Source organism: Rhopalosiphum maidis, chromosome 1 (genome assembly GCF_003676215.2).
Source record: "Rhopalosiphum maidis isolate BTI-1 chromosome 1, ASM367621v3, whole genome shotgun sequence".
Lineage (NCBI taxonomy): Eukaryota > Metazoa > Arthropoda > Insecta > Hemiptera > Aphididae > Rhopalosiphum > Rhopalosiphum maidis.
Genome location: NC_040877.1, coordinates 25,443,348 through 25,458,017, shown reverse-complemented (window position 1 = coordinate 25,458,017; position 14,670 = coordinate 25,443,348). Strand labels below are relative to the sequence as shown.

The 14,670-nt window shown below is 25.3% G+C and overlaps 1 protein-coding gene across 1 annotated transcript; it reads right to left on the bottom strand.

Moving 5' to 3' along the window:
- Positions 1-3,951: 3,951 nt before the first annotated feature.
- Positions 3,952-10,713, bottom strand: LOC113548570 (hydroxysteroid dehydrogenase-like protein 2). Its single transcript, XM_026949516.1, has 6 exons — positions 10,660-10,713; positions 6,451-6,614; positions 5,355-5,568; positions 5,039-5,244; positions 4,245-4,445; positions 3,952-4,139 (listed from the first exon to the last, which is right to left on the bottom strand). The coding sequence occupies exons 1-6, from the start codon at positions 10,671-10,673 to the stop codon at positions 4,033-4,035; spliced, it is 906 nt and encodes a 301-aa protein (XP_026805317.1). The 5' UTR covers positions 10,674-10,713; the 3' UTR covers positions 3,952-4,032.
- Between the last annotated feature and the right edge of the window lie 3,957 nt (positions 10,714-14,670).

The following is a 14,670-nucleotide window of genomic DNA, read 5'->3' as shown; positions in this document are numbered from 1 at the left end:
ACATCTTTTATAATTTTTTATTAATATGTAATAATTGTTATAATATGTATACCTATGTATTATAATTTTAACTTTTTTATCAGAATTTTTAAATGTATTCAATAATAGATATGTAATATGTTATATTATATGTATTAAAGTAAATTAAAATTAAAGCTAAATATATAATTCAATTTTTTTCCCCACTTCGCCTATAAGATTCATTCGATTATAAGACTCACTTTGTGCTGGTCCCAAAGTGGGTCTTATAAACGGCGTCCACTGAATTACCTCCAATACGCGTTAACTATACTAAATAATCAACTAATAATTACCAACTAAAAAGAAAACCTATTACATATGCAATTTTTCAATCCGTCGCGACTATAGTAGGTATAATAATATGTTGTAACAATTATTATATTGATTAAATTTCGGGAAAAAAAATATTTTGTAAGTTCCAAGATTTTAGCAATTCTTGTAAAATAAATCCGACATCCGGCTGACCACATTACTTTGAAAAATGTTCAATTATTTTTATTTTTTATTTTTTTTTGGGGGGGGGGCTAAGCCCCCAAGCCTCCCCAAATCTCCGCCTATGATTTTGCTGTAACTCTAAAATGAATCATTGTAAATACTTGAAAATGTCACCAAATGTTTATATTAGCGTTATCCATTTACGATAAAATTTTCAAAATATTTTGACCTTTTTTAGCCTACTTAAAGAAAAATTAAATTTTCTACTTTTTTTTTTTGAAATGACTATAAAAAAAATCTGACTAGATATCCAAAAATCTTTAAAATTGAATACAAGATTTATTATAAGTTGTACTTATCGTAGTAAAAAAAATCAAAAATCGTTTTTGTTTATAAACATTTTAAGTTCAAATGTTTACAAAATATATCAAAATCGCGAAAATTTACAAGGAATTTGAAAACTAAAAAAATTTTTGTGATTTATACCTAAGGTTAAAAACCCCAATACAAGGTTATCCATAAGTTTTCCTTCAAGTAACTGGAAAAAAAAATTTCAGCGTCAATATAGAAAAAAATTGATGAGCGTATGAAATTTAATTTTTTATGAAATCGCTTAATCGCGTAAAATAACGATATTTTACAATTTAAATATAGGTATAATAATATAATATATCCTTTTAATTATCATTGACTAACAAATCATCTTCGTTCAGAATCGTTTTTCGTATAAAATCTGTCATTGCATTCAAATTTAATACATCCATTATAGTGACCAGTGACCTATTCTACATCTCTACTATACAACAGAGCGATACCCACTTGCCCACCATTTTTTAAATAATAATATAATATTATCGTTTTTTATTTATCTGTCTTTACTACTGTATAGTACTGTCTACTAAGTCTACTACAATTTATTTCTCATATGCATTATCTTATCTCTAGTCCAGCGTTTCTTAAACTTGTTTTATCCGTGGAACCCTTTTTGATGTCCACTTTTATCGCGGAATCCCTACCTTTTTTTAGGATTTTTTGCAAATAAATTATAATCATATAATATTATTGTGTAAAAGGTATTTAATTCAAAAAACATGTTAAAATCAAAATAATAATAATTGTATATATATATATATATATACATAGTATTATATATACATAGTATTATATATATATATATATATATATATAATACTTTAATAATAATTACTTTAATTAGACTAAGTATACATTTTAATGGGATAAGTGAAATTGCTTTTTATTTTTACAAATATTCCTAATATTGGGCTTTATTGATGAAAGTTGTATTATAATATTAAAGTTTGTTGTGGTATTTTATATACTGCATATTTTGCCGCATATTCTGCTGCGTTTTCCGTCGAATTTAAGATTTATTGTCTTATATCGGAGTAGCTATACTTTCACGGCGTAGGTATCTACGCCGTGTATAGTCCCGGCTTAAAATATTGTTATCGACAAGACAAAAACAATTTCGTTATTTTTATTACCTACCTATTCACCTATTTTTGTAATTTAAAGTGCAATAAATATAAAGGTGGTGGAAATAAAAATTAAAATCTTAATCGTTCAAAATTTTAACATTTTATTCAAGTAAACATTTAGCAGTCATTTAGCAACAATTTTCAAGCCTATTTTTTAATTGGAAAAAATAAAAAACTTAGGCTGAGGCTGGAGACACATGTCTCCAGCCCCACTCATATCATTGAAATCATATTTTCAAATTTTTCTTGAACCATCATTTAGCAGCCAATTAGCAACGTTTTGGAAGCTAGTTGTCGAAATTCGCAAACCAATATTTCGCCGGTAAAAAACTTTTTCGCAATTCGCGCATGTCTCCAGCCCCATCACTCCGAACCCAAATATTGCGATTTTTGAATCTCAGGTCGCATATTGCATTTGCCCGAATCTCAAGATTATTTTTCATATTTAAACCTCAACTTCTGCAGAAGAGAATGATATGTTTTTTTGTTATTTTTACATAAATAAATCTAATCTATAGCATTTTTAAATCCGACATTCTTTTTTAGATACCCTATATATGAGTAAATGTATACCAATTCAAATACTTTTTTTGGAATCTAATATTTTTTTTAATATAATTGATTTTGAGTATTAAAAAAATATTTTAAATTCGTATTTTTTGTATCGAATACTCTATAAAAAATAAAACATTTAGCTATATTTTATCACTGCTGCCTACTGCAGCTCTTGTTTTCATATAATTTCATATAGGAATATAGGTAAAATGTAGTACATTTATTTTAATAGATTTACTATTTAGTAACTTTAATCGTCAATAATTCACTATTCAGCAGTTAATTCTTTAATATAATAGGCCGCTACACCAGCATTTATTTTCTCTGTCTATATCTCCCACATAATATAGAAACAAAGATACTTCGTATTTCCACGATTACGACTCTTTGGTTCAGTTTAGGGCAAAAGCACCAATTATATATTCTATAAAGAAAAGTGTTTTCTTTGTATTGACCGGATAGATTTTTAATATTTACCAATTTGAATAAATTATTAATGATTAAAAATAATCGAAATTATTTTAAATTAAAACATGCTTATACTTATAAAAAAAAGTAAACATTAAACATCTATCCAGTCAATGCACAGGAAATACTCTTCTTTATTGCCGAAAAATACTATCAAGATCAGGACGACCGGGAAGCGTTTTATCGGTAACCGAATCAGCTGTATCCAGAGAAAAAGCGCACGAATCCTTTATGATTTGAAATATTTTATTGAGTAAATAATAAATAAGAAACTATTTTTTGATTATAACGATATATATATATATATTAATGGATGGATAGATATGCAAGTATTCACGATTACATCAATGTGATATAATCCACAAGACAGAACAGTAGGTAGTTGATTATTTTTTTGTCGTGTGTTTACTTAGCGTAAAACTAGCAGTTTGAAGCATTTTTATACAATATAATATACATGATTATACATGAATATAATATACAATACATTATCACTATATTATATTATATTTATTTAATTTTTATTGTAATATTGTAAAATAATTATTTATATATGTATAAAGTTTGTTTTCCACTAATAAGAGAAAACATCAGTAATTAGATAGGTTTTAAACCTAGTTTTGGCATTCACTTATAAATATTTCTTGTGACCAGTGGCGGATTTAAGGCGATCGCCACGCCCTCCCCTTGGGCTTTTTGATTGTTACTTGAAAAATAAGCATTATGAAATAATGACTATATGAAATTCATAAGTCATAACTATTAACTGTAACAACATATAAATGATACGAAAAAAGATACAGTCATTCTGTTAAAAATATTTGTAGACATAGGTAAATTATTTAGGAGTATATAGGCAATGTCCCACGACTCTATGCATGCTATCGGATATTAAAGCTGCCCTTAATATTTTTCAGAATATTCAACTATAATTATATTATACTAATAAATGATTTAACAAAAATTTTGGAAATTATTGAGTGATATTACTAATTTACTATATTATATTTATATACAGATACAATTGGTAAATTGTAAAAAATTATTAAAGAAATTACAATTTTTGTTGAGCTTGTCTTTTAGCCACTTCTTTACCTTCATTAAAACCATCATGAGGATATTCTTCCAGAAAAAAATCCATCATAAGATTACCATTGTTTGCTAAAAAAAATATAAAATAAATAATCTTATACCTACTTATTATACTTTTTATATTTTGTCAATATTTAAATATTTATTGATAAATAAACAATATACTTTTCATACCGGGATCACTTAAATACTGATTAAAATCTTTTATTCCTTCTTGTTCTAATACTTCGTCGTCAATTAAAAATTGACCGTTATAACGATCAAATGGCTTAGTAATGATCGAATAAGCTGCATCAGCCATTATATCAGGTTTTCGCGAATATGATTTTGCTTTATCTATGCCTGATAACATCTCCACAGCTGCTGTATGAATTACTATAACAAATAAATACTTTCAAAGATTCAGATCACTTTCTGGTATTGTAAGTTGTAACCAATTCGCAGTGTTTTGTTTTTATTAACATATTATTTTATATATATTGTATATAATATAAAATAATATGTTAATATTTTAAAAAAAGTTAAACTTTTTGAAATAATAATTATAGGCATAATGGATTATTTTGTATCTATAATATACGTATAATTATATTATATAAGTATATATATACATATAATACTATCAATTAGGACAATAATATGTATTTTATATTCTATGTTCTATGTATGAAAGTTGAAACAAATAATGCAGACTCTAAATTAAAGGATTTTTGTACAACTCATTTACTCACGTCATATTCACTCTAAACATACGATTTTTATCCCAGATGACGATTGGTATGAATTTTTATAAATTGTAAAATGCCACGGGCGCGCAGGTCATTTTTAGTAGAGAGATTAGACATTAGAAAAAATAAATTCAGCAAAGATGAATCTTATTAATAATGATGTTAAACTATTAATCAAGACTTGAGAGGCCACAAATTAAAGGCCTATGATTTTAAATTATATTTAATACTTAATATTACCAGTTCTAGGCCATAAAGCATTTACGGCAATGTTATATTTCTGAAATTCTGCAGCCATTCCTAATACACACATTGACATTCCATACTTGGCCATTGTGTATGCAACGTGGTCCTTAAACCAATTAGGATTCATGTTCAACGGAGGACTAATATTTAAAATATGACCGTGCTTGCTTTGTTTTAAATGAGGCAAACATATTTTTGATCTATACAGATAAAATGTAATATTAAAAATTATTTATATTAATTTCATAAATGCCAATTTCCAATATAATAAAGATATTAGATAATACAGTACAATTTTTAAATATATTACACAAGAAATGTTCCTCTTGTATTAATGTTATGCATTAAGTCATATCTCTTCATGTCGGTATCTAATGTTCCAGTTAATGATATTGCACTAGCATTGTTTATGACTATATCTATACCTCCAAATAAATCAACAGCTTTATTGACAGCATCAATTATTTGACTTTCATTTCTCACGTCAACAACACAAGGTAAACATTTTCCACCTGCTTCTTCAACTAAAATATAATGTAAACGAGATAGCATTTAAAATGTACCTATATCTACATTTTTAGTAAATCAAGGATGAAGGTAGAGGTACTAGTGTACTACATATTGTATATAACTGTATTTATTAGTTTTACAATTAATTTTTTCTTTGTTTTGTATTACTTATTAGATAATTATAGTTTATAATAATTTAAAGTAAAAGAGTACTTCTACAATTTCAAGTTATCCTCTCAATTTTTAGAAGCGTACAACTCTTTTGATTGTAAACTTTGGCTAATACCTATTTTGGTTTTCTTATTGAAGTTTATAGTCACATAAATTTCAAATTATATAACACTATAACAGTATATAATTGAATGAATAAACATTGAATGTTTTTATTAAAACATTATTATGTTATCACATTATCAAGTATATGCAGATACTCGAGGTACTTTATAACATAATTAAATTTATAATTGGCTTAACGAAAAATAAAGTAGTTATTCTGTAGGTTACAACTTCAATTACCATGTACCTATTTATTTTAGATAATTATTTTTTTTAATTTTAAATTACAACTATAAAATGGAAACTTGTAAATTTTATATAGTTACTTACTCATGTTAATATAAGTTACATTTAAAAAAAATACAATTTGATTAAAATTTATGATTAGTTCATGAAAAGTTGGTCATAATAAATGCTTTTAACTAATAATATTGAAATTTCAGATTTATCAGAAATGAGAAATAAATTTTAAATGTTGTCAATTGAATTAAAAATTTTGATTTTTAAAGTTTATAAATATAAAACTTGTGTTTTGAATAATTTGAGGAAAACTTAATGAAAATGCATATTACAATCATTATAACTTAAGTTATTAACATTAAACTTTTTTTAAATATTACTTTCTTTCGCAGTAGTGTATATGGTTCCTGGGAGTTTAGGATGTGGTTCAGTAGTCTTAGCTGCAATAACAATGTTGGCGCCATCCTTGGCTGCTTTCAAAGCAATTGCCTTACCAATACCGCGACTTCCTCCAGTAATAAATAATGTACGTCCTTCCAATTTTCTAAATGATTAACAAGATTATTTTAAAATGAAAGATTTCAAAAGTATGATGAGTATATAGATATAGCACCTAATAAATATTTTGATTTATTAATTTAAAAAAAGACAATATTTTATTTTTATAGCTTATATATAATAAATTGTTAAGGATCCTAGAGCTAACAAAAATAATTTAAATAAATAACATTTATTTATGCTTTATTAAAATATATTTATATTTACTGTCCAATACTTTTAGATTCTGAACGAAGCTATGAATGTACTGATTTTATAATTATGTGTTATTGTTTCTGTTTGTCATCAGTCATCGCCTTTTGGACATTAAAAATACTTCAATTTTTAACTTTAGAGTAGTTTCTGGTAGTAGGAAATTGAATCTAGCTGGTACTTTGGGAAGTAAAAATTAAAGCATCCTTCTGTACTCATTTAAACAAAATTACGTATTTTAACGGTATAAATCAAAAACATTATTCGTGGATACTTAAAATATTTATGTTTATTTTGTTATTATGAATTCTACTATACAATCCGCGATGACATTTTTAATTTATTTTATGATATTATCTATTTATACTATGAATCTATTTCAACAGTTTTACGGTATTCACAGAAAGATTTCATTAAATTTTGAGTTATAAAAATGGTATTATATAGTATAAATAACCATTAAATATATAATATTATAATAATTAAATAATAATGATTAATGATAATAATATTATTATTATATTATTATTTATTTATTATTTATTATATTATAATAAATGCAATATTTTCGAAAAAAAATAATTAACCTATCGTAATACTGCAGAATACTAAAAGTAAAATAAATAACTTTACCATATTATTACTGTTTCAAACAAAAATATATTACATTTAATATACTTATATAATGATATAGACTGAATACGTGCAGAATTATATTTCGTATACAAATAATATACAATGATAAATAATTTAATTCAAATTTAACACACCCACAACAGTGACCCACTCGATACCAAAAATATACAAAAGCGGTTCCCACTGGCCTACCTTTTTAAATATGTTTATACATATTATCAGTTTAAACTTTAAAATTAATAAATATGGTATAGGTACGTTACTATATGTTTCCATGTTAGTAATTACTAATTACTAATTAGTACCTATAAGGCTATAACACACAATATGATTATTAAGAGGACGCTATTACCCGCATGTGTTGTCTCTGTCTTATACACGCGTAACATAGTTAAAAACTGTTTTGCGCTGGATAACTTTACTCCCTCGATATTTTAATCAAAACAACCAAAATTATAAATCCCATTGGGAAGAACTTTACCAGTAACGTAGCGTTTTAATTTTTTTGATAACATGAATGTAATTAAAGATATTGGTTTAAGAACTAGATTTTTTTCATTTAATTATTAAAAATTATTGGTTACTACTATAAAAAAAAAATTAAAACGCTACAACACAGGTATAGTTCTTCTCAATGCGATTTAAAATTCTGGTAATTTTTATATAAACATCGAGGGAGTAAAGTTGTCCCGCGCAAAACAGTTTTTAACTATGTAACGCGTGTATAAGACAGAGACAACACATGCGGGTATAGCGTCCTCTTAAAAATAAATTATTTAAATTATATACAAATGATAATTATTTTATATTTTTTAATTATGTAGGTAGACAAATAACAAATTGCAATTATCGACAATGTTAAATGCAGACTGCAACTATATATACTTATAAATATGCTAAAGAAGTGTTACATAGATAAATGTAATGACTAATGATTATATTTAATTATGTAAATCATAATAAAATAACAAATAATATATTTAGTTGGTACGAGGCTTTTTTTTCCTATGCTGGGGTTATTTTTTGCCGAATACCCAATTTTTTAGTAACTTAATAAATAATACTAATTACTAATATATACTAATAAGTTTTATTTTTAAATAAGCTATACATAGATTATTAATATGTAATTTTTACGATAGGTTGTAATTTATATATACGGGGTGAAGTGGTATTATTATACTCCTCACTCTATATCCAGTGTTCTATAACAATAAAAGGCTTACCTAAACTTATTTTATATTCTAACAATTGATTTTAAAAAGATATTAGTTACTTTTTGGCCTAATATGATATCCGATATAAATATATATAATATACTGATACGTCTTGTAGAATCCCTGAAAATATTCAACTATTAAACTATATACGAATAATATATATAATACACAAGTCACAAAGTTTAAAGGGACCTATCAATTCCACCACCTATTAATTATTATAATTATATTTTTTTATTTAAATAAATAATTATTAATAATTTTTATTGCATAATGTATGAAAAACGATTTTGAGTGGAAACTGTATTTTATTATAAATTAATAAATCACAGCTATTAGGTATATACAAAGTATTAATTTATTTTACTACTTTTACATATAGGTATACAGTAGAGAAGAGGTTCCCAACCTTTTTTGACTCACGGCAAACTTAGTCATTTTCTAAAAATCCGGAGGCACCCCATGCCCTATAGCAACGGTTCCCAAACTTTCTTAGCCTCGGAGTCTTTTTTTAAGTAGAAGTTTCTTGTGAAGCTTCCAAGAAATATTTAACATTAATTTTTATCTGCTTGTGTTCTGTGTAAATATTTTGTTGTATTACGAACGGAGCCTTGGTAAACCATTGCGGAGCACAATTTGAAAACTGTTGACCTATGACTAAAAATATATTTAAAATAATTTCGCGGCACCCTGGTTGGGAATCTCTGCAGTAGAAGTTTAATTATTTTTTTGTAAACATTTCGCATTTACTACATTTACCATTTATTCGTATATCGTATATTATTAGTATACATTTATATCATATGATATTGTTATTAATTGTTTTGTCAAAATAGTATTTGTGGTAAAAATAAACAACAATAGACAATAGCTTAAAATGCTTAAAATTGATTTAAATATTTTGAAAATTTTATTGTGTAATGTAAAATAGAATAATTTACGTATGATAATCAAGTCCCCACGAATGATACGTTTGTACAAAATAATAAATAACTTATTATCATTCGTTTATATAAAAAAACAAAGTGTGCTTATTTTAAATACTTTTTTTAATTTCACTATAAGAACTTTCTTATTAAAAACCTTTTAATATATTTTCAATCTTTGGTTTAAACATTTTATTCTTGAGCTACAACGAGCTTTTTTCATAATTCTTGTAAGAAAAACTTATTTAGAACCTCGTATTAAATTTTCAAATCTTAGATAAGTATCAAAATAAAAACATTTAATTATTTTTACTTTCAAATTATTTGGATATTTTAGAGATTTTGACGCAAAATTCTAACGATCATAAAAATTATTATGGACAATAACAACTTACTAGGAACTTGTATACAATTTTAAAGCTTTTTGACCGATATTTAAAAGAAAAAAAAGGTGTATAAATAACTCGGACGTTAAACTATAGACTAATGTATCATAAATTCATATGACTACAATTTTTTTAACACATGCATTTTGTGCATGTGCAACACATTTTTTTTTTAATTGCAACCCCAATTTTGAATATTGTTTTCGAATTAATCAATATTTTCAAGTAATTTTGATCTATCAACTTGTATTCTTAACCCAAAATTGGTGAAATTGGAGTTAGGTATATTTCGTTCTAAACACCATGTTATATTATATATTATACATTAGAGGTACTAAGTACAGCTATTTTTATCTACAGCTGATTTTGGCTTTATTATATCTACGTTCCTAAATTATATACAAATTACTTATTTACTCATATTCTTTATAGATATATAGATTACTTAAATAATAATTATATCGAATTTGCGGAAGTATTTTTGTGATGATTATATAATGTAAATTATATAATTAAATATATATATATATATAATATAATTATTATAATTTATCAATAACAATGAAAATAATTTTTTGTTAGTTTAATCAAAAATTAAGCCCAATAGCATACATATGTATATTAACTTTTACTGATATCTGATAGCAATAATAATATAATGGTTTACGTACCCAGTATTAAGCATTTTAAATTTATTTGAATAAAGTTTATAAAACGTATATTGTGTGGTTAATTTCAAAAACACCAAATCCAAATTTCAAGGTATTAGTATAATTTATAGTAACTACCGATATGAACAAACTAACAACTAATAATTATAATGATAATTTACTGGTTAAACAATTTAAAATTAGTGGAAAATCCCCACTTATGTTTTTCTGAAATGATAATGCAATGACGATTCAAGCAATTCAAACTAATTAGCATACATTTATATAAAATATTATGTACCTATCAGGAATTGAAAATTAACGATTAGGTACCTATTAAATTTAAATTGTACAATATAAATTATTTTTATTTTTATTTTTAATATTCATTTTAAAGTAAAATGGTGATAACAGAATATTAATTGATACATAATTGTAATTACTAGGTAGTATATTATATAATAATCATGTTAATACATTGATGGTTCAGATTAGGTTTATTTTAGATTTGACTTTTTGAACTTTTGATTTTTACCAAACCGGCAAACTATGTCTTTATGACTAAATATGTAATATTATTTAATATTAGTACCTTTTTAGTTTATTTTAATCTGATTTCTGATTATGGAATAATACATTTATAGTTGTAAATTGTATATACAATTTATAACACTGTTAGGATAGTTATAAGGAAGTTAAAAGCTCCTCGGTCTTCCTCTCATTAGAGCTGAATCAGGGGTTAAGTAAAATACATTGTACATCATCCACGGTAGTACAGAACTTATATCCAATTACATATGACTAGAATTTTTCCGAATTATTTCACTTTCATAAATAGACAGATAATGCATTATTTATTTTATCAGGATAAACATTTTTATATTACCTGTAGGCTAAGTTGAATTTTATCTTTTTTTCCGTTCAAATCATAGGACTTATGTAGAAACTGTTTGTCAAAATACTGCTACCAAGCACTATATTTTATATTTACCAATTATATATAAGAATTAACTACCAATCTACCAGCTACCAGAATTCAGAGGTCAAACAGATAATTTTGAATAGAAAATGATTTTAGAGGAATTGTGGCCCATGTTTAGTAAAATCCAATTGTATATAATCGCATATTCGCATGTAAACATTGTTATTGTACATTTGTACGTCGACAGTTCGACACAATGATTCAGTAAACGAGTAAAGAGTAAAATATGAAGTTTTAAATTATCATGAAATAAAAATAAAAGCATTAATACAATACATTAATATTAGTATATAAATATAATAACAACTAATAAATAAAATATATATATTTTATTACAGTATATATACAATATTTCCGGCAATATTAAATTTGACCCGCTTCCGTTTGTGTATTTGATGGTAAAATAAGGACTAATATAATAACTACTTAGAGTCTTTTTTTTTATAATAAGTTGAAGAATATTTTTTTTCAAAATTATTATATTGTAATACTTTTAAAAAACGTCAATATTTGTTGTTTCTTGATATAAATAATGATTTAATTGGTATTTAATAAATAACTAAATGTAAGATACTAAGATAATAACAGTGTTGTGTAATTTTCCTCACCACCTTTATTTTTACATACAATAATATCGTCTGTATTGTTTATGAATTTATGAGGAATTACACGAGGGGCGTTTTTTTATTGTAGTGTCCCCAGTAGGCCTAATCCACATCGTAAGCCAGAACACGCGAATGCCGATCGATTAGGTATAATATTTGATATAGATAGCTAGATTAGTAAATGCACTTTCTCGCATATAAAATGCGTCTTATATACCAATATATATCTAATATATAAAGTATAAGTAATACATAATATATATGTCATAATAACAAAAATATATCGAATTATACATTTAATAAGATGTTAGTTGAATTAAATTTATAATTTTAGTTTTGTCGTATCGCAGCATTCGTCCATTTCTTGCTTACTAGTATTGAATTTAAATGGTTGACTTAGCTTTTCAAAAAATAAGTGAGACTGTAGGTGCTGACTGCTGAGTAATTATTAGTCACATCATATTATAATGTCAGGGAGTTAAAATAATTTTGGGTACCTACTTTTCGGTTTTTTTATTTTAATCCCGGTAAAATGTTATGTGGGTTACGGGTTTTGTATTCAAAACCGGGTGCAATTGTTTGAGGGCTAAAGATGTGAGGTACAAAAGTGGAACAAATCGTTTATAGATTGTGGATTTTGCATTCAAAACCTGGTAAAAATGTGGTGGTCTATGAATTTTGCGTTTTAAACGGAGAGCAATTGTTTGTGGGTTTTGTTTTCAAAACCGGATACAATTGATGGCGGGCATGGAGTATGGGATACCAAAATTAATAAAATTGTTTTTGGGTTGTAGGTTTTGGGTTTAGCCCTTGTTAAAATTATTAGTGGGTTTTGCCTTCAAAACAGGAAAAATGTTTGAGTAGTGTGCGTGGGCATGTCCGGTTACCGCCAAAATAATATTAGCCGTCTCCGCCAAAAACGAAAAAGGTACAATTCCCGTTTCCGCCAAAATTTATTTTTGTGAAAAGATGTTTTCACCAATTATTATTTGGGAACCATGTACAATTGTTACATATTCTTACCATTATACATTTTAATAGAAGTAGATAATAATAATAAATTAGTCGAATATAGGCACAATTATATTAGTTTTTAAAATATTATATAATCAAAAATAATAAATAAATAAAAATATATTAAAATATAGTCACAATAGAGTTTTGAAAAAACACATATGGTCATTTTTAAATACTTAAAAATGTCACAAAAAATATAAATTATAATACAAGTATATGTCAAGTTTAAAAAAATTACAATCGTAAGCATATAGGTTATAATAGGTTTTAAAAAATCTTATAATTAAAAAAAACAATTTTGACAAAAGTGTACCTACTAATTTAATTTAATTTTTTTTTTTGTAATTGCGTCTTCTGTAGTTTTTAAACGGTTTAATATTTTTTTGTTTTTTGGAATTTTTTTTTATATTATTTTTGGCACTGTTAATTTTGATATAAGTATCCGTCTGTATCGTATCTTTAAGTATTTGTAAAAATAATTATAATTATAATTAAATTAAGAAATACATTGTATGCTTCCTTCCGTTATCGACGATTATCGGTGTATATACATTACAAATTTCATTGATATTAACTGCATATTATATTATTATCTTTTATATATACCACAAGTCATAACATTTATTTAATATTGTTTAAAAATTAAAACCAATGGTTTCCAAACATTTTTTGGTGAAAATGGCTTTTGGCGGAAACAGGTATCTCCCGTGTGCGTAGCTAATGCTGTTGCTGTGTGAGTTTCAGGTAGGAATATTAGGCTAACATTTTTTACGGTTAACCCGTTTTGACTCCCTGAATTGATAGTGTGATGTAACTAGAATATAAAAATTATTAATTATACGCTATGATATAATAATAACAGCCATTTTAAATTACCTATTAATAACCAAAAACGTTCGATTATAAATTAGTAAAGTCAACATATTTAAATGCATACATCGCAAGTTTTTGTACTTGTGAAATAAAATTTATAGAAAACAAATTATTTTTGAAAAAAAAGTAATTAATTTACATAAAAGATAATACCCTTCCTCTAGTGGTTATTATTTAAACACACTTTTTATATACACTACGCGTTAATTTAATAATCAAATGAGAATCGTATATGGAAGATCCTAAATTGTTCCATTAATTATTGTTAATAACGCGTACTTTTGTCAGTCTTTTTAATTGGTAAAAAGGCGTTGTTTTCTTCTAAGATTGCCAACGGCGCTAATGAGTCTTCCTAGTACCTGTACAACTGAAGATAATTATTGTATCTATAATCATGTAAAAGTATTAAAATTTTACACTAGCTTTGTTTTTCATACTACTATTTTCTTATCGGTAGTCGGTACCTATCTAATCGTATATTATAAAAGCAAAACCAGTTTGTTATAAGGAATAGTACAACAAAATTCATTATGTATAAAACAACAATCAACGGTG